Source organism: Planococcus citri, chromosome 5 (assembly GCF_950023065.1).
Source record: "Planococcus citri chromosome 5, ihPlaCitr1.1, whole genome shotgun sequence".
Classification (NCBI taxonomy): domain Eukaryota; kingdom Metazoa; phylum Arthropoda; class Insecta; order Hemiptera; family Pseudococcidae; genus Planococcus; species Planococcus citri.
The window spans coordinates 36,176,294-36,199,196 of NC_088681.1; the positions used below are offsets into that span (position 1 = coordinate 36,176,294).

Consider the following 22,903-nt stretch of genomic DNA (forward strand, 5'->3'; position numbering starts at 1 on the left):
CGGATCCACAAAGCAGTTCATTGAAAATTTTCATTAGTCTAATCGAAAAATCGAGGGTCTTCTGACTACGAGCTACGAGAATGCATCTTCCGAAATATCTCAAAAATCACATAAATTGATGGAAAAATCAACTGGCAGGTATAAGTTACCCAGAAAAACTTGTTTCTACTACGATCACTTCAAAAGTCCAGATTTGTTTTTGAAGCTAGTGCTAAAAATATCATTTTATTTGGGGGCGGGGGGAGGGATGGCTCAAATTTTTCAAGAAAACAAAAAGGTGTTTTTTGATAATGAAAGTGGTCTTAAAACATGTCCCAAAAGAACAGATTCCCAGATTTGTAGTTGCCCAATCATTAATTTCAAGATTTTGGGTTATTTCTTGAAAAATTATTTTATTACTCGTGATTTGATTTTTCATGTTTTTTGTTCAATTCATTTGCTTTACTTTGAACTTTTTTACTTTTACCCCTTTTTTAAATCAATTTTCATTTTTTTTTTTTCAAAAACCAAAATTCTTCTTCGAATACTAAAATGGTTTCACTGTATTTTACATGTGTTTCTCCTTTCACAACATGCATTACCACCTCACGAAATACGTACCTCGAAAGTAATAAAAGATAACGTGCTTTAGTGCTCAAAAAAATGTAGAAAATAATTGCTACCGATTCAACTTCCGCAGCTTTTGTGATTTAATTTCGCCACGTCTCATCATTACACATCGAACTTGTTCCACACATTTCACCAAAAATTACCACACCAACCTACGAGACCGTAATCGGCCAAGGGAATTTCCGACTTAATAGTCTCAAACTAGAATGACTTCCCAGATAGCACATACAATGTGTCATTTAATCTTCTCAGTACCGCAACTCACCATAGGTTATTCTCAAACACAAACGAATTGGGTATTATAGGTTAAGAATCGTTAAGAGAAAACCAAACACCGCATACTTTTTCACCTTACCTATCAAGCCTACTAAATCTCTATTCGAATCATCGTGATTATTTAACTCGCATTACTTACATGAAAGACTAGAAGACGAAGGAAGGAAGAAGCAACACGTGCTAATATCGTACATATTCATTCGGGTCAAGAAAAGCACGACCACACGATCGGAGTTCGGTTACTTTTTCGCTCAAGGACGTCGCACAAATTGAATTTTTTCATCAAAAAAATACTCGTAGGAATACCAGTATTTTGCATTTGGATAAAAACCAAGATTTTTGTAATGAGAAAAGGAGAGAGAGGGAGAGAATACAGTAAGAGTCCATAAAAATGCATATTACCTAGGTACCTAAAAATGCACAAAGTGTAATTTTTAAGAAGGAATGCAAAAGTAAAAGATTGCAACCAGGACAAGATCATCGTCAGTCGTGAATGACTTCAGGCTATCAATTCAATCATTTTTTACAATTTCAATATTAAAATTAAAAACAAGGTAATATAAAAATCTAGTTGAAGAATAATGTATTCAATTTTTTTTCTTCTCTCTTTCCTTTCGCCGTCTATAAAAATATACACTCTGAACGATGTCAATAACTTGAGAGAAAAAAAAAACTTTAGTCTGGAATACGAGTGCAGATAACTCCCAACCAATATCTGCCATCTCATTACAAACTCTCATTCTATTTCCTTATTCTCAAAGGGGAAAAAATACCACCACGAGCACAATCAGGAAATGAAGAGAATTCCTCCGGTCTTTGATAATGAGCACCTTTTGAAACCCTCTCGTCTATTTACATCGGTTCTTGAACTCAAACTTGTCCGATTAACTCCCATCATTTCAAGGACACTTGGGGTACATTTTTGCTATACCAACAAAAAAAACATGTAAAACAATACACCGGCCTTTTTTACACGGAACCCTTACGGGCATCGATGACGTAAACGTACATCTCTTTTTTTTTTTAAATCACCTTTCGCAGATAATTAGACGCTTGTTTACATCGCATCGTATCGCCATCAGGACATGACACTTGTACGTCATCGCTTCCACAAAATCCCTTATAATAACTCAACATCCGCATAATAGATACCGGCTTAATAGCTTATCTTCCACACGTTGAATACCAACATTCAATTTTTAATGTGTTTATCGTTTTGGTTAAAAAATAAATATTAAAATCTTCATTTCGGCGAATTTCAAGTACACCGAGACCATCTGAAATTATCAATTAAAAATTCTCGATTCGTTTGTTCAGTTATTGTTGAATTGTTTGTATATTGAATAAATTCCTCATAAGTACGTGTACTTTACGCATTTGGACAATTCTAATTGCTCGAGCTGTTTTCCGAATAGGTATGTATTTTGCTGACGCTGGACTTGACTGCGCGACTCTTTCTAATCGTCAAATCACGTCCAGCATATAAAAATACAATCTCGATGACGATGACGTGTGCGTTTCGATTCGTGCTGCACAAAAATAATCATCTCGCCGGTGATTGGAAAATGAGAAAGGGAAAATTTTCAAATCGAATCGTTAACGCTCACTTAGCCAGCGAAATATTGGGTTCCTTATTCATCAGTATAAAAATCTAGATTCTCGAGTTGGAAAAAATTCAGTGGCGTGTGCCGGATGCCTATTGTCTACATAAATATAAATATCGGTTCGATAATCTATTTAATGATTAGTCAGCAGGCATTCCGATTCACACGTGCGTATGTAACTGAATATTGGTAAGAAAAAATTCAACTCGCAAGGAAAGTTTCCAGTTACACATGCATTATTTGTAGCGGTCGTTTAATCCCCATCAATTAACCCTCTCTTCTTCTCTCAAGAAAATGTTTTCTGAGTAAAAAAAAAACAGTGGGAACAATTTCTCAATTTATGATTTTTGACGACTTTCTCTCAAAGGGTACTCTTTAAAAATGTTATTCGAAATTTTTATTTTACAAAACACAGAATTTTTCAAAACAAAATCTCGAATAACTTTTTTTTTGGTAAAAAATTGAAATTTTTGTTTGGAACAGGAGACGAAGGTCAAAATTTTACACGACAATTTTCGACTTTAGTAGGGGGGGGGAGAGGATGCCAAAAATACCGACAACATTCAAATTTTTCATTTGCAGAGCATTTCGCAAACACTAGACGATTTTTTGGTGGAGGGGGAGGGGGTGCAAGAGATTATAATTATTTAACGCGTCAATTTTTCGCTTTTTCGACGTTTCTGCACATTCCAATATTTTTTCGGAGATAAAGGGGAGAGAATATGTTAGCAATACATTTACCGTTACAATGTTTCACTTTTCAAATTTTCAAATTTCTTTTGAGCGTTTTTAAAGAAATTTTCATCATAGGTACCTTTCAACGAATATTCATTTTTTAAAAAAGAAAGGGAACATGTTTCTAAATAAGCAAAGTGAGGCATAACATTTTTTGAAAATTTTAGCAAATTTTGAATTTAGAGAGTCAGTTGGAAAAAGGGAAATTTTGAAATGGAATTGTTTCAAAATTCTACATAGGTGAGATTATGAATCGAAGAATTTAAGTTGGATTGAAACAAAAAATGAGACAAACCACATCACACAGGTATAGACAATTATTGACATTAAACAACTCATTAACATTAAAAATTCGCAATTAATATTCCACGTTCACCTATAGGCCCACCACGTCATCGAATTTTAATTCCAAACAAATATAGCTTCCTTTTGCGTATTCAACCTCTTGCCTCAGGTCCATTTACGAACAATTTTAATATTGCACAGCGAACAAACAAACATACGTATACCTACTCGCGCGTGCTTTTTATCATAAACGAAATAATTTCTTTCAAGGATGATTCCGGTTCTAACGTGCATTTTTACAAAATATTCCATAGTTAGATAGGTACCTATAAGTGTAGGTACCTACCCACAATGCTCGTTCATGTTTTTGAGTGAAAAGTAAAAAAAAAATCGTCGGCATGTTTACAATCGAAGGTATCTGTTTCACCTTGATCAGCGACATCATTTAAACGTGATAGAATACGTACTGTGATGATTTAATTACCAGATTATTTAAAAACACACTTACACTTTGCTTTAATTCACTTTAATAAATAAAGCACAAACTTTGATTTATATGTATAATAAGGTACTTTTGCATAGAAACACAGAAGGTTAGCTTAGGTCTAAACTAATAGGAAGACTGATTCATTGATCCAATATTTTGGTAGTATTTTTATGGAACTTTTTCAGCTTAATTTTTCGAAATTGCATCTAAGCTGTACATATAGACTCAAAATACTTTGTATTAGTAGGTGGATAGTAAATAATTTAATCTATGATTAATTAATAAATGATTTATTTACAAAATATCAAAGGTAGGAAAAAAATTATAGAAAGTATTGAAAACAACTTGAGAATATGTTTAAAATATCTGAGTCTTGAAAATTGACAAAAGGAAGAATCAATTGAATAGAAATAATAATTAAAAATAAATAGTGTTTCTAAAAAAAAAATTGAAAAAAAGTGAAGTAAATGAGCCCGATTTATGAAAAAAAATCGAGATATGCTTGTATAACTTCTAAGATGAGTTTTTCTTGATTATGGGTATTTTAATTTCTATCAAAATTTTGTCTTTTGAAATTTGACAGCGAGTTAAGTGTGTAATATTCAAGAATTTTAGATGAGTGGATAGCTGTAGAATTTCTAAGCAGGTAGTCTCAAGTCATCAGTGAAATGGATCAAAGGGGGGTTGGGGGTTATGCTTTTCACAATGTGTTAATTATAGGGAAAAATAAATATTTTTGAATTTTTCAATTAGGTATCTCCAGGATTCATGAAATTTCAAGTAAAATGAGCCTAATTCGTTAGAGCATATTTTGGCATATTTCACCATAAAAGCATATAAACGCATATTTTGGCATTTTTTAGGAAATATTTTGCATACAAAAAAAATTCATAAAATTTGAAAAATTCACCAAAAAAAAACACTTTGAGGTTTATAAAATTAGTGAAGTCACAAAGAATTTGCATTTAAAAAAACACACTTTTAGGTCAAAATTTTAGTCTGGGTGTCAATTCTGATGATGACTTATCTTCTTCAGGCTAAATACATTGACAAATACGTCTTTGTAAATATATCCCAAGCTGTTGGTAGCGTTACAACCATAATTGCCAGTATCAGTTTTTTGTAATCTTTCGATTATGATAGAATTAGTAGAAATTTTGCGTCTAGGATTTGGTGGTGCTTCTGATATAGGTTTTCCGTTATATATCCAATAAATTTGCGGTTCCGGGTCTCCAGAAGCTTCACAATAAAATTCGGCAGTTTCATTCTCGGCAGCATGAACGTTTTCTGGTTCTTCCGTAAAATAGGGTTCGACTAAAACGACCAAATTAATGGTGTACGATTGCGGTTCACCGACACCGTTGCTAACTTCGCAAGTATAATCTCCTTCGTCATCCTGCGTGACATGCTTGATTTCTATGCTTTTACCATAGTTTCCTAGCGAAATGCGATCCGAAGTGATTAAAGCTTTACCATTTTTAGACCAAACGGTTTGAGGCAAAGGTGTTCCACCGAAAATACAATATAATTGTGCTTTTTTACCCCGTATCGCGACTTCTTTTCTTCTAGTCATGTACTGCCGTACCGGAGGAATTTTGTTTTGTCCTGGAGCTGAACCAGTTTGATGTACTTTTAATATTACTTTATTTCCAAGTTTAACTTCATTTCTGAAATGCGAAGTAGCTGCGCAAGCATACATCGCATCTTCGTACTCATCGCCTCTGGTGACATTTGAAAACCATAAGGTACCTTCGGGATCCAATGTTATCCGGGGATTGTTAATGTTTATAAACTGACCACTGGCATCTTGTATTAGCCAGTAGACATTCGGCTTCGGCACACCATCAGGAGGCTGACACGATAATCTAAACGGTTCACCCTCGCGTGCTTCTTTTAAAGTGGGCTGTCCTCCGTTGAACGAATTCAATTCAGCTTTACGGAGGAAAACCGAATTCGATGTAGCTATACCCCAAGTATTCTTCGCAAAACACTGATACTGACCGAGATCTTCGTTTCTAGGATGGTTTACCACCAAAGTTCCTCGACCAGGCTGTTGAGATATACGATCATCAAAAACATTCCACTCGAAAGGTTTACCATTTTTAATCCAGTGATATGTTGGGACTGGTTCTCCTTCAGCTTCACATTCAATGAAAAAAGGTCTGTCATTTTCTGTCGCATTTGTAGCTACTTGAAACAATAATTCACCGGTGGGCGGTTGCTTAACAATACGTGGAGGAGATGGAGCAATTCCTAATACTGTATGAATTAGAACTATTGATTGAAAAAGCAATAAAGCTGGTATGAGATTCATTTTGTATAATGATCATGCGATTCACCACAAATGTATACTATCTGGCAAGAAAAAAAGTTTAACGAAGGAGCACAGATTTATAATTTAATTCACCAAGAAAAATTCATTGTTTTAAACGAAAATTAAACCACTTGTTTAAATGACTAGTATGGTTAACACCCAATCATGAAATACTTTATAGTTGGTAGAAAATTTACAATTTTTTGCCAACCACTTCAACGAGTATTTTTCCACATGAACATGGCTCTGTATCGGGCATCGGTCTGCAGAACTCATATTTGTACATCTAAGTGCTCGTACGTGAGAATAGAATCAGCTTATGGAGCACGTATATGTACACAAAACGTGCGATAAGACTGATTAGATATAATGAATCGATTTTTCACACCTATAAAAATTTACCATCATTTAAAAAATGGTAACAATTCCACAATCGTTGGTACATAGTTTGTAAACTTCATTTAGGTTATTTAAATTAATATCACACATTCGATGCCTCAAATTCGTTTCATCATATAATTTCTATAATTTCGAATCAAAAAAGTTTCGGCAATATGCTCAATTGCTCATGCATAGTTAACGGTAAACCGGCTCACAAAAATATATACTTTGAGCATACACCTCCCTTAAATCACGCAACCGTATTTATTTTTATTTGTACAGAGGACAAGCGACACACACGACATACATCAAATTTCATCATCGCGGTATTTTTTCCCTTTTGATTCGCTTAGAAGAAAAAAAACACCTCACAACCAAATCTAATTACTCCATATTTCTTGGAGAGGAAACTAGTTATGACTCAATAATGGTGCATTTCGAGACTTTAATACACGTGCGCGCAATGCTCGACTCGCCCCATAAACAGAGTGAACTTTAGAATATTCAAGGTTACCATCGACAGCATGTTCGAGAAAAAGTCGAAGTCGTCGACTCGAAATGCCAAATTTGTAATAATAATTGAACGTGTACGGGTGAGCGACTTTGTAATTGCGAACAGGTATATCCAAATCGTCGTGATAAATTGATACCTAAAGGTATAGGTGCTCTTTGTTCATTCTCAGACCCCACATAATACTAAAAATTATTACATTGGGAAAGAATATTGCATTGCATGGAAAATTTTACTCGAATATTAACGCATCTGCGAGAATGCAAACGAAGGGTTTTTTATAAGGTACATATTCGAAGTACCTATAATAAAAAACTGTTGCTATATTTTATCAGAATATTATTTTTTATAGGTGTAGGTACAGTAGATAGGTACTATACTTTGAGGAGGTATGATTTTTGTGCAAGAAAAAAAATATTGAAATGGAACGTGAATAAAACTGAAAAAATAAAATTCAATTCTCCAGTCGAGTTTTTTTCATCTTATCACGCACCCATAGAAGGGTAAAATTTCAAGCGTTCCGGAATTGAACACTTGGGAAAGCTTCGAGTACTAATTTATTTCAAAACGTTTGATAATCATCGTTTCGGAATTGTAAAATAAACTGGCCATATTAATAAACAACTATTCGGGGAGTTTGATTCATATCAACATGACACCTAATTCACAGATGACTTTTTTTCCAGAATTTTCAAAGATATTTTTCTTCAAATCAAATCTCTACCTTTCCTTCCCGCCAAAAAAATGCACTTGAAAAAAAGTAAATTATTTCTATTTGAACTTGAAGCTCAATTTGGGGGGGGGGGATTATTTGTCAAAAAATTCACAAATTTAAGAAACACAGTCGTTCTTCCGAAGTTTTACTCAAACCTTTGAAATTATTATTTTGATTTCTGAAAAAAACACAATACTCAGGACGATTTTTCACCCCTCTTTTGGCAATTTTAGTGTTACTTCGGCAACTATTATAATATTTTCAGCAATTTTAGCAAAATGTAGCCCATATTCCATCATACGTACTTGATCCGCCTACTTCTGAATTACTTTTGAGAAGTTATTAACAGTTCAATACTTCAATTCGTAGTTTGCAATATTCATCTTTGAAATGAAAAATTCATTTTCAAGCAGCAAAAATTGAGAAAATTTCACTTGAGCTTGAAAAAAGTCTAATTTTCGACGAAAAATCGTAAGCTTTCGGCTGAAAAGTGAATCGATAGAAAATCAAAAGTTACGAGTTTTGAGCCAATTCGAATTCAACATTTGTGGTCGAGAAGTAAAATATCTGGTCAAATATATCGAAATCTCAAACCATACAGAATTATGTGCTTCAAATACGAAATTTTCATGCAGTATCTACAATATATTCGTCCACGTATACAACTCAAAGCAGCACTACACTGTTATCTAAACTGACCAGTAAATTCTCAGCAATGATTCATTCTCCAGATGGCAGCTTTTCGCGAGATTTCATTTTTTCAAATTAAAAAACACGCATAAATATACGTTGAAACAAAAAATCAGCATGATAAACGTCCGGTTCTCAACTTTTTTAATACGTAGATGTGACTATGAAAAGTTTTTTTTTCGTATTATGAATACGTCTAAACATGTGGTGTTACACTGTTACATATTACTTACTAAGTATTTATGATACGTACTCTTGTACGAACAGTTGCTTACTCGTGTATACCTACTCTTTCCTCATATTTAGAAATTACTTAACATAATATAACCTAGTTATGTAGCTACGAATACAAACCTACATCAACAGAAACATAAGGTACATATAGTTTTTACGCCGACAATTACTCGACTACGTAGTCCACCCACAAAGTTGGTATAATGTACATTTATCACGGCACATCGATCATCGATCAATTCGTCAAACAACAATATGATTGTATATAGGCGCATAGATACGTATTACAAAGTACTTCGACTCATCTCAAAATCTAATCAGTATTCTGTTATTATATTTACGATTAAAAAAAAAAAAGTCGTTATATCACTCGATGACGTAAATGAGCAATTTAATTCGTCAAAGGTATTCGATGACACAGCACAACATCACACCATCACAATTCACAGACAGGACATTCCAAACATTATCATTATCACAAACCGATGATAAAGCGTTTGCAGTAACAGAAATAGCTCATATCTACGATACGAATACGATGAAAACTTCGCTAGGAGTTGCTAGCAACAAATTACAACAAATTAGTAACTCGAGCCATGAACCGTTGTCACACAAGTTTTAGCCCTAAACTCTAAAAATCAAGGCTTCGTTGATCAAATACACGTATAATGCAAAAAATTACCATAAATTATCCGAAGAATATAAACAGGGCATAGCACACACACACACACACTCTCTCGCCATCGCAAAATAAGGTCGTAGTCTTCTACAAGTTTTTTTCCTTTTCCTCGGCATATATATCCGTTATCAAGAACTTACGTCTATTACTCGAGGAAGTCTCTCCTCCGTCATTCTATAAATATGGAAATTGGAAAGACAAGAAACAATCGCCGCCTTTTTGTTTGCCCTGTACAGGGAGACTATACAACAGGAAAATCGGTTATAAAATAGTACCTTTAATAACTGTAGTACCTAGACTACATACAACGTGCACTTTTTTCATTTCATTTTTCAATTTCGCCTGTCTATACCTTCGAACGTATACGTCGTACTCGTACACGTCAACTATACTGTAGGTACCTAAGAGACTTCACCTAGCAATCTACATAAATATACATTAAAGTTGAAACGAACGTGAACCGATTTGATTTGTATACTTTTGACAGCTCATCGATGTATGCTGTATAGTCATACTATACTATGCACAGCGTCAGTCAACACACGTCAAAACATTTTCCATTTCTCTATAAATCCAACATACAGGGTGTTCCACTTGGGCTCAGTACAATATAATAAGAATCCTTTTCCCTTATTTTTCCTGCAATTCTCACGAAAAACGCATATTTTTTCACATAGACAGAAAACAAAGATTTTTATGGCAGTCTAGATAGAAAACAGAACTTTTTATGAAATTTTAGGCAAAAGAAAAGACTTTTTTGTTTGATAATTTTTTTTTTTTTAATGAAGAGATTTCTGACAATTTTGACAAAAATGAGGACTTTTTGGCAGTCTTAGCAAAAAAGCAGGACTTTTCTCACATGAACAGAAAACAGAACGTTATGGCAGTCTAGACGGAAAACGAATTGGACTTCTTGGAAAATTTTGGAAAAAAACAAGACGATTTTGACAAAAATTATGGCTTTTAACGATTTTGTCGAAAAATTGAGTAGACTTTCCGATAATTTCGACCAAAACGTGAAACTTCCTGACAATCAAAGGCTTTTCAAAAGAAAGTACAAAAATATCGAAAAATTGCCAAAAAAAAACTAAAAAAATGAAAGAATTTGAAGAAAATACATAAATAAATTTTGGTAACACTTTTTCAAAAAAATTGATTTTTTTAGGTTAAAATTATCCATCCAAATACAAATTCTGTCAAGGTTGTCACATTGAAGTTTTTGAATTATGGAACATTATTACTTGAAGAGCAAAAAAGTGATTAAAATTTTTAATTTCAAAAAAATTAAAAATTTTTTTACACAATAAAAAAATTATTTAGGTACTTACTTTGATTTTTTTTCAAAACATAGTGGGAGGGGTATGAAAATTGTGGACTTGCAACTTCAATTTAGCGCCCCTCCAAGGAAGGAAATACAAAAAAAGGCCTGTGACAATTTCAACAAAAACTGAGACTTTCTTTGGCAGTTTTGGTCAAACAAAATTTTTAATTATCCAATTGTTCAAAAGATGATTACGATTCGTTCAATCTGGTGGGAATTTTTCACATCGACTTTGATGACGTAACCACCTGTTTGGACTTTCTTCAGATTTTTTTTAATAAATTGTAAACACCACGTCAAAACTTCCAGTCTGCGAACTAAAATAGGACACCTCGTATACATATGTATCGGATATCTTCCGCGTGCAATACACCTTAAAATGTACTAGGACTTTGAAATTAATTTACCAACTCGATTCGTGTTTGCCTGCGTGATTTGCTCGCACGTACTTTTCCCCCTTATGTTCAACATTACCTACCCCCATCTTTGATCAGTATAACTACGTTTAAAGCAACGCTGTCACTATACTTGCAATTTACAAGGAGTTCGCAGAGACCAAACTTAATTGAAGAATCAATCACGGGATGGAGCTCAGAATAAATAGAAAGAGAAGGTATATAGCTTTCTTTTAAAATAGGAAAATGAAAAAACTGAAAAAAAGAGTGACCTAATTTGGATATTATACTTTCGGATTTAAAAATTTTTGAACTAAAAAAATTAAATAAATTGATCAATTTCAACCGATATTTTGTCCCCTTCTGATTTGAAAAGCTCACAAGTCAACCTCACCTATTCTCTCTCTACCTCAATAATACATGCTTCCTTCCATCTGTAACAAATAATTACACCCAGAATTTCGTAAAAATGAAAAATAAAAAAAAACCGCACGAAATTCGACCATGCGTTTTCATTAGACATGTACAGCTCGAGTCGAAGAATTTTTCCCATCAATACATGTCCCATTTCTTGTCGTACAATACGCATGGTTTACCGATATAATAGTCGGTGAGGTAAACATTGTCCAATCGGCTAAACCTAAACCCGTTAACAGGTATGAAACAAGGCACACAGAGACGGTGGTATTCTGTAATAAACACTTCAATTTTGTTTTGGCGAACGCGCGCATATTGAGCAGCGATGCGTGAAAATAGCTTCATGCGACGTGAAAAACGAGCTGTAATTTTCTCTGGGACAAGAAGAGGCGATAAGTACAAACGTGCGCAAAGGTGTGTAGAATATAGGAGTAAGAGCAAATCGAGGTAAAGAGAGCTAGTGCAATTCATGTACATAATAAGCGTATACGTCGAGAATGAAAGATATAGGAATCAAAGAGGCAAAAAACCAGGCTGTCTTTTCACGTCAAAATACATAATAAAGAGGGAAAAAAGTACGTTATAAAGGTGTTGCAAAATTTGGCGTTCTTTTTTCTCTACTGAAAATATTATAAAGCGTCTTTGAGTGAAAAATTTGTTAAATTTTTGATTTCCATACATACGAAAGATTAATAAAAAATATCGGAAAATGCGAGTTCGCGAATAAAAAATTGGAATAAGTATAAGGGGGAGGGGCATTTACAAGAGGGTTATTTTGTCGACTGTATATTACATATACGAATGAAAGCGTTGAGCTTTTCTATTCGATATACTTCATACTTTCTCTTCACGCGCGCGGTTTTTTAAATATTGAACGAGATATATGAAGGATGAAGGAAGCAAGAGAAGAGGAAGCAGGATGAGGTACCTAAAGCACACGTTCGCGTACGACAAAGACTTCGAACAAAGTTGCTCGTATAAAAGATTCAAAAATGTAAAAAGATTTCAACTCGGAATCTTATCCTCTTCACTTATACGAGTCAGGATGTGGCAGATACGAATAAAAAAACAAACCGAAGGAGTCGAAGGAAAAAGCGAGAGGATGCGGGAAGAAGCTCGACTTAGTCGTTCTATAATTCAAAATTACATATAAAGAAATGGTACGAGTATAATACTCGTACACGTAAAGCTAGGGCGGTCGTATATATAAGTGCGTGTTGTCTTTAGGCAAATGGAATTTAAATTTGCAAAATTAAATTTGGGCGTGAGTTTTGAATAAATTTTACGCGTCGCGTATATACGAGTACGTCTGCGAATTTATCAAGCAGTTGAGCTCGATGCCTGCGATACGCTGCGAAGAATACGCTCCAATATGAGATTCCGTCTTCGCGACCGAAAGCTTTTAATGTAATTAATTTACTTATTCGCGCGCCATCATCGTCCTGCCCCTCGATCCCCGATCATCCTTACAAGAGTCAAACGCTGCCATTTGCTCAAATACGAAGAAAATTAAACACGTTTACGAAATAATAACGTCGTTGAGGTTTCGTATTTGAAAAGTTTTCCGAACTCGTGAATGTTAATTTACAGCCGGCGTCGGAGACAATTCGATTTGGCAGCCAGTGTATATTTTCAAGTGAAAGTTGGTCGTTGTGAAGATGCTAAAATCGTTGATGAAATTTCTGGATTTATTGGATGCTTTGAAATTTACACCGAAGACTTAAATATGTATTTTTTTAAAACTGAAATCTGAAGAGGATTTGATTGGTTTTCTACCCTTTTTTAAGAGCGATGTTCTTGAAACCCCACTCCCAATTTTCTAGCCCCTCTATGATTTTTACACCAAAAATTATTCTAGATAAAAACAATTTAGAAAACGATATTTTTTTTGGAAAAAATTCTAAATTTTGTCAACTCTACCGAGGTGGTCAGGTGGTTGTGACGAAAGGAGAGATTTAAAATTTTTACAACGATACTGTCACAGGATATTCACTATTTAGCATCAATTTCATGAAAAAGTAATAATAATGCTCTTAAAAAAAACATCCCTCGAACCCATAAAAATAATACAGTACATACCTTGATAGTCTCAATTTTCCAAAAAAAACTGAATGTTTTAACTTCACTAAAAGTCGAAATTTAATTCGAAAAATTTTTCCACCACAATTGGAAATTTTTTCCACACATATGCTAAAAATTAACAAAAAAGCTACGAGTAGTTGGTAGTTGTAGAAACTGGCCACTAAAATACGAACCAAGATGCCAATTCAAGATCAGCAAACGAACAACCAAAAATCGAGGAATTTCGATTTAAATAATTCCATTCGAAACTGCTCGTTTAGGAGCAAAGTAATCAGCCAAAGTGGCAGCATCCTTTGCCTTCTTCCATTTTTGGTCATGGCAGCTGAATGCAGCAGGGTTAAAATCAAACCGAAGACGCAAATTTTAAAAAATTTAACGACGATTTTTACGATTTTCGGAGCACTTTACGACGCCTGTAATTTTCACGTGTTTTGAAACCAACCATTTCATTAAAATTTACGATTTTTAGTTTAGAAGAACATAATTCAATGTGAAGTTATACACTTGATTTTTAAATTTCTAGTTTTTGTTGCGTTGCAAATTTTTATCAACTTTTTCAAGGTGCTTTTAAAATACATAAGTGTTTATTTTTTGTTTAGGAAGGTGTTCTTTACTACACTACATCCTATAGTCAGATATCATTTTTCGCAGTTACTCGGGGCCCAGGAGTGATGAAGGTGATTGTTCGAGCGGCGAACTGAAAATTTCACTTTTTGATGCAGGGGGACGTAAAATACCCGTAATTTACGAGGTTGCGAATTGAATTTTTTCACAATGGAACATGAAATAAAATAAAATTTTATCTAGGACCTTCTCCAGCTTCTCACTTTCGATAGAAAATTCGCCATAGATTGCAATGTAGACATCGCGTTGTAGGAAATACACATCATCCGAACTCTACAATGCTAATACGGTAAGACGAGACTGCAAAAACTTAGCGACCTTGGTATTGACCATGAAACTAGAAAATGTCGAAGTGTATTGTCTTGTTACCGCATCAAATACCGTTTAAATTGCCAACCACGAGCATCCCACTGATCGTAAGTCGAAGCACCTCTCGTCTTAGTTCAACTTTGATCCACACCACATCTCCGAGCTTACTTTAAAATTCATCTTGAAGAATAAACTCGTATAAAAATACGCCCAAATCCGCATAAATATTTCGTACACGTACAATTTCTCATTTTGTCGTACACGATACTATATATCGTGCCACGAGCCTCAATCTCCGGCGAAATATTAACAAGGAATATTCCTTTAAAAAAACAGAGAACACCTTAACTTGATTTATTCTCTACTACTTCTGACTCAAACAATTCGAATAAAACTAAGTATACAAAAAATACCTCGAGTTAGTTTTTCCGGTTAATTTTCACCGATCGTTGGAAGAATCGAATTTCCTGCCATCTTCACGTCATCGTCATCGCGATTAATTCCGATACAATTATTTTAACGTCCGCTAATGAGGTCAACTTATCGTAATTTCTGTGCTGGTTACCGACCCAGAATGCAAACAGGGCGATCACCTTGACCTTTACATTACGGCCTCGATTACATCGAAATTTCCATAGGCTCGGAGGAAGCGAAAAAACAGCTGCGAAAACTAGTTCGCGAATGCGAAAAACTATCGCCAAAATTTACGTAGTCGTGTTTTCGGTATAGACAGTTTTTCCTACATTTTTTTCGAATCGAATTTTCGTGATAAAAATACCGAAAAATTACCTCTAGTCTACTCTTCTAGAATCACTTTTCCTGTCACTTCATAAAACCATCATCGATGATTCAAATGAGTGAAATAAGTATCACGTACCCTGTATCTTTTTTCGTTTATCCTTTTCAAAGGCTAGAAATCCTTTCGTGACTTTTATGGCCATCGACGGATATTTTCACGCGGTTTGAAAAATTGCCATTAGATATTGTCTAAAATTTCGATACGCTCTTATTGGTTTTTTTTCACCATACGACAATTTTGAAAAGTTCAGAATGTATAGAATGATCAAGTTGGCCTTCATATCGACACATAATTCTACTCGACATTTTATAGCAATTTTATCACCTCACCCGCTGTCAAGCCAAGACACACACCTTCCTCCCTCCTGAATTAAACTAGAAACTGCATATTTGACTAATCACCTCGATTGTAATATATCTTCGCCGAAAAAGCTCTCGTCGATCGGTTCGAGCATTTTTACATACACGTCGGCCATGTCCCCTAAAACTGGTAATCGTCGGTCGGATCGTAAAAATTTGCATACTTCGGATACAAACTTTATACCTAATGTAAGGAATACTTCAATGCCCAGAGAACCTCCAGTCGGGTATATTATATAGAGCCGGAAAAATAATATCAAGAATTCGCTTATATTCTAAGTGAATTCTATATCTACGTTATAAACGGTTAAGAAGTGTGAGATGTCTCGTGGATACTCGTTCCGTTTCGACCTTCCTCTATTTACCTATATATTTTATCGTCGTTTGTCTCATGTTAAATTTCAAACACAAATTTTGACCTCCGCATCCGCTCACTCGTAGCACGCAATTTTTTCTAGCATTTTCAACGCCAAGGTCTATATCGTAGAGTGTTTCTTGCTATTTTTGTCTTCACAGAAAAATGAGAGAAATTAGCCGGAGGGAGGAGATCTAGATAGTGGATTTTTCCACAATAATTTAGATCAAATCATAATACCTAGTTACATGTACACCTCTTACTGCGAAAACATAAATAATATCTAAGTATACACATATAAAGCTGCAACATGCGACTGCTCGATTATCCGCCATCAAAAGCGACCTTCACTCATCTACTGCACCTTCTCCTTGTTCTCTAAAATTTATCATAGCATAAGAAACTCTGGAAGGTTAACCTATACGCAGACTTTGATAATCCACGACCATTCTTTCTCTCTTTCTTTCTCTTTCATTTTACCGGTGTCACTGATACCGAGAATTTTTTCTTATAACACACGAATCTTCAATTTAATTTACGATTTTTAGAAGAGCCACAGTGCCACACGTGGAGATACGTAGACATAGAACAGGTCGAATAATATTTTCAAATACTCATAAATATCTACTCAAGCGTACAAGGTGCTCAGGTATGTCCAAGTGTACAAATCAATCTTTATAATAATACCAGTGTAATGAATTAGAAACACCTGCCAATTTTTATGTCGACAAAGAATAAAAATATTGCATACAAATTGAACGTTTTTCTTCGTGAAATAAGAAATTGTAAAATTTTGATGAAATTTTAAAGCCAATATTTTCAAAATCGCAAGTTCGTAGCACATAAAAGTCCACCAGGGAGGAGAATTCATTTATAAAAAATTAAAAAATGCTTCATTCAATTTAGTTTTGAATTTGAAAAATACTCACACTCAACTACATACATTACATAAAATTTTACACTTTTTTTTCATAAATTTACTCATTTTTGCGATCCATGCTTTTTCATCTCCGCCCAATAATTTGAGAAAAAAATTTTAAAATATAAATACGACCACCTTTCTATTGGAATAGATTCTAAAACCGCATTTGATAGGCATTCCTTCTTTTCTCCTCGCTCCTTCACGAGTCTTTCACTTACACTTTTCAACGACTAAAATATGGTTATATGTAGTACGAGCCTTTCTCATTCATCAACAATAGACATAAAATTGAGAAAACTTAAAATTACTCCCCACTGTACCATTAAACGACTCACTTATTCAGTTACTCGTATTCTCACAGGGGAACAAATGAGGACGTATTCTGATTCCAAAAAAATCTTACTCACCTGAAACAAAGAAAAATACAAATTATTAGATGATTTTTATTATTTATCCCACTGATGTCCAAAAATGACTCACTATTACAAATATACGATAAAAATTAAATTAAAGCATAAAAGACCAGCGATTTTTCAACGTACCTACGTACATATTATTTTCAAAACAACACTTCAAAGGTTTAAAAATGTGATACATACATTTGAAATGGACACTTAATTTCGAATTTTGAGATATCTTACTAAATCGAAAAAATTAAACAGGGATGACCTTTTGATCACGTTTTTGGATGACTAAATTTTCACCTTTGGACGACTTTTATTCAAAATTTACGAAGGTTTCAAATTCAATTGTAATGGGTGATTTTTATAGAATTTTTCGCGCTAATCAATGCGAAAATAATGAAAAAATTCTACCACGTCAGCATTTTGCAAATTTTGCAGAGTTGATGACGCACTGAAATTTCATCAATTTTTGTCAACTTTACAAGTCATTTCTATGATAATTTCACAGTTTTTGTAATTCTTATGTAAATTTTTTAACGATTTCATTTCATTTCGATGCTCGATCCATTTTTTGTAATTTTGCACAATTTTTTCTCATAACTGACCGTGTTTGCGATATTTTGCTCAATTTTTCACAACGTTTCATCAATTTTCAGTAAATTTAAACAAATTAATTTTTATGGCATTTCAACAAATATGCGAGCAATTTTCGCAAAATTTTGCTCAATTATGCTAATTTTTCACGAATTTATTGTAATTTTCAGCAACTGGGAGGTCAATTAAACAATGATTTTTATTGCAATTTTGACAAATTATCATTCAATTTTGAGAATATTTAATTCATTTTTAGAAATTGCGTTCAATTTTTGACCAAAAGGAAAACCTTTTGATTACTTTGATGACCTGGTTAGACATAGACACCTAGGGTTTAAAGGTAATTTTGTTTTGAAATTTTGAATTCTGGAAAAAATAAATATCAACATTTTTGAGGAATGGCCGTTACCTAATGACAACTCAAAGTGGTAAAATTTTCGACTTAAAATTTATTCTGACTTTAACACGACTTCGACTTTCTAGAAGTAACAGCAGAGTTTTGGAATTATCGCTATACTTCCCTTTCCCACCCCTACTAAATTCGGTTTCAGTGATCTTCTGAAAGAACAGCAATTCAGTATAAAGAAATTGTAAAATCCTCTACAGCGAGTTCTCAAGTTGAATACCCTTTTAAAGACTCAAACGTGAAATCGTAATTTTTCCCATCGCCAGAATTATGAGAAATTACCCAAAAGTAGAAAAATTTACAGAGTATAGGTAGATTGAAGAATTATTTCCAAGCCAACTGATGATTTTTTTTCGTGACCTAAGTTGAAATCGAGACTTTTTAATGGCTTCGCAACAGAAATCACGACGTCTTTATAGCGCTCGAGAGTGTAGGATACCTTGAAAATTATTAAATTACCCGATTATATGGAGACAAAAATAATAATATGAAAGCTAAGCTAAGCTGATTTTGGGAGTAACCATTTTTAACTCGCAGAACCGTCGAGAGCAAAAATGGACGAGGAGCAAACGTCATTTATCCCCATAATTTAAAAATTGACTCGTGGAAAATGATTAAATTACAAAAATGAAGTTTACTTTCGAAACTAATAAAAATGTAAAAATATGTTCTTAATTTTTCAAGCCTTTCAGGAAATCGAGACCTGAGAGAAACTACTTCATTTGCCTCCTTTCCACAGTTTTGGGGATTACGAACTTTCATATAGGTATACTACACCAAATTCTGTTCCAGATCCAGATTATCCATTACTGATTCAAAAACCATTTGGACCGAGTTTAGAGAACCTTAGTGTACATACTTATCCATTCAACTAGTCAACAAGAACGAGCAAACAGGAAAAATCTATTTTTATAAATGAAACCGCCGAATTACATACCATATTATACCGAAAAAGTATCTGGTTTCGGAAGGACACCTGTACAACAGGAAGCAATATAGCAGACTCGTGTTTGTAGGAGGTGGGGATTGGGCAGGGGGAGGGGCAGATGTTTACGAGTATTTTTAATCAGTACACGTTGGATGAGATTCAAATAAATAATACAAACTTTCAAAAAAAATTCACCCACCAAAGAGCAGATTTTGAGAATTCAATTGTAAAATTACACCAACATTAGGCACACTTACGAAACGAGATAAGGAAACTATGAATCTGACACCGGCATCATAACTGATAAGAAAGAGTAATACGACAGTAACCGCGAACCTTGGATGAAATTGAAAAAAAAAACTAACGTCCTTGTTAGACACGATGACGATAATTAATTTGAAAATTAGACAGGTTACACGTGGTTATTGGCTTGTATATGTACGAGTACATATTATATGCGACATGCACACGAATCGAGCCCTTTCTCCCTCTTATAGTCTCACTTCTTCTTTAAACCTGACCGTGTATTTTTTAGGTTAACACCCTTAATTGGATTGCCCTCGATTTGATGTACATAGAAGAATGCATAATATCCATAATATACATTATTCGTGTACAGGAAAATACATAATACATACTCGACTATACGAATCTAAAAATAATACCAAAAACGTGAGCCATCAATATTCGAAAGATCACTTCTCACACATTTTGGCTCCCTGCTCCGGATCGTTTTGACGTTCTTTTGCAGTACTTCAGTGCCCATTTTCTTCACGTCCACTCAATGGGTCGCTGGGTCAACGTATAATAATCCATTCGAACTTTTATCAAAATCATCGTGGTATATAGAGTAAGTACACGCTGATGCGTTAATTTGCATTCATTATGGCACCATTCAATAAAAGCTCGATTTAATTTATGCGAAAATGCAAGTATTTTTTCCTCAGCCAATCTAGGTGAGTGTGACAATCGCGATGATAATCCGGTACTCGTCTGTAATGTAGGAGGAAGAGGTAGGTCAGAAGCGGAGTATACATTGTACTCGATAGGTTTACATCATTGTTTTATTTTTGACCGATGATGTCCGTTGTACCGATTACGAAATACGTGTAATGTATTTTCATCATTTTTCAAGCACGACTGCCGCCAATATGCAGAGAGGATCAAGAGCCCAGTATCCGATTACCCTTCGACTATAATGTACATATTATACACTTTGCAAAATACGTCTCGTAATTCGATAGGCATCGCATCGTGTCGTGTAGTTTGGATTTTCACCCGCCACTAATGGTTTTGATGTTCTTTTTTTTCTTTCATTTTCCTTAAGTGTACACTGTGTATCGAAAATCGCACCATATCCATGTATAGCTAATGTAATGGTATAAAGATTAGGGTCCTCAATACGTTCAACTCAAAAATTTCCCCTTTTTTTTGAAAATACACGTACGTAAGATGATACTCGAAAGCGAAGATAATTCAGATTACAACTTTTTTCCCCTTTAAAGATATATCGAGCATGCATGCTAGATAATAGAGGATTTACATAATGGGTATTGGGTATATTTTGATACACAAAAGGAGGATAAAATATGGTAAAAATTATACATATTTTTTCAATTTTTTGGCTGCTTTCGAAGGGTTTTAGTATTTTGAGCAAATTTTTAAGGACAAAGCTAGAAATCTTTTTCTTCATACTTTAGACCAAGATGTTCACTACTTAGGGAGAGAAGGAGGTCAAAGTCTTTTCGAATTTTCAAGAAGGATTTTTCAACCAACAGAAAGTTTATTGAACCAAAAAATTGAAAATGAAAAGAGAATACAAAATAACACCGCCTGGAAAAATTCCCAGCTCAAATTTTATTCTTCAATTTTTGGAAAATTCAAAAATTCAAGAAGAAAAATATCAAAATTTCATGCCCCTCTCTGGCCTCTTTCTTTTAAAACTCCTTTGTTTTTTTTCAGAATCATCAAATACATATTAGGTTTGAGCTTGAAAGATTCCGAATCCGAAACATATTTTCAAACTCCACAGTCTACATGACGACAAAGCTCGATTTAAAATTGTTCATTTCCATTTTTAAATGGGATGCAAGGAAGTGACCCAAGCTCCCAAATCAATTGCTGGCGAAACACTGTAAAAAATATGGTTTTGATGTGGCAGAAACGGACTTCGAAAAATTGATCATAAATTGATTGAATGAGTCATGGAAATGCTTTATATGAGTTCTCGATAGCTGCACTTCACTTGCATATCTTTTTATGGGATTTTTTGAAAAACTGAAACCTCCAAATACTTTTTGGAGGCTTTAGAGTGAACTCGAACTACGAGCAATACATCACGACTGATTTCTGCAGAGATGAAAATTCTTTCTCAAGATGGAATCTCTATGAGAAAATTTCCTAATTTTCAAACAATTTCTAGTACCTACACTTTTTCAGCAGCAACTTTTTCTTCGAAAATCATAGGAAAAAAATGCCAAGAACGCGAGAGTTATTTCGAATACAACTGGAGATTATTTTAATGGGTTTACAAGATCTCGTAATGGTTTTATACTCTTCTCCACTTCTGTTCAAATTGCAAAGACACAGCATAGAACTGAAATGAAGACCAAAAAAAAAGCTACGTATAATGTACATAAAATGGAAGAAATTTCGCCTTTAAAATATGGCAGATTGTTAAGACATAATGGCGCGTAAATGAAATATTTTAAACGTATAAATGCCAACGGTGCCTGAATTTAAAAGAAAATCTTTCCCTTCGAAAGGGCTACCGTATAATTTATGTAGAAATTTGTTCGACGTCTATAACGCGCGTGGTTACAACACAAAATGAGGCTCAACTAGACTACAATATCGGATATATGTCTTCTTTTTTTAAAGAACGACGTTGTATTGGAATTTTTTTTGACATGTATGGGTTTTCTCTTGGAGTATATGTACAGTGTGGTACACGGTGCAGAAGAGAAAAAAAAGTATAAAGGGGAGTTAGTATACACGAGAAAGTTATGATAAATTGCGGTCTCGTTGCGAATACCAAATGGTGGCTGGTTTTATGGGCGATTTTATAGTAAACTCCAAGTCACTGTCGAGAAGGAGATGATGGTGGAGACGACGCTAGCCCTTGGAAAATTTAATTTCAACGTGAATATACATTTCAAGAGGGTATATCGAGGGAAGCTGCATGTAGTATCGATGTAGTTTTACTGCTTCAAGCTCAAGCTGTAGATATGTTTTTGGTTGGTTTGCGCGAGATGGTTGGACTTGATAAAAGCGAATTTGTTAGATTTTGAGAAATGTAGGGTAATACGCTCGTAATTGAAATTACTTAATGGAAACGAAATTTGAATGTGAACAAGTCTAACTGACAAGACAACCTTTATGACTCATCCACTTCGATCGATCTAAAACTTGGTTCAATGAAAGAACACGTCACCCATATCTTAAAACCAAATTTTAATCTGCCCCAGT

General features: G+C 34.2%; 2 protein-coding genes across 4 annotated transcripts in view; both read right to left on the minus strand.

The window, feature by feature from the left end:
• The window catches only part of LOC135847709 (very long chain fatty acid elongase AAEL008004), a 92,561-nt gene that overhangs the window by 59,409 nt on the left and 10,249 nt on the right, over positions 1 to 22,903 (minus strand). The window contains exon 1 of one of the 3 annotated variants that reach the window (XM_065367380.1): positions 17,439 to 17,462. The exons of the other annotated variants lie outside the window; for them this stretch is intronic. The gene's annotated coding sequence lies outside the window, so the exon portion shown is untranslated. Of the gene's footprint in view, positions 1 to 17,438; positions 17,463 to 22,903 lie in introns of those variants that run through there. 3 annotated transcript variants of the gene reach the window in all.
• LOC135847313 (neuroglian-like) lies at positions 4,020 to 6,574 on the minus strand. Its single transcript, XM_065366781.1, has one exon. It carries the CDS (start codon positions 6,308 to 6,310, stop codon positions 5,003 to 5,005), a length of 1,308 nt encoding a protein of 435 aa, XP_065222853.1. The 5' UTR covers positions 6,311 to 6,574; the 3' UTR covers positions 4,020 to 5,002.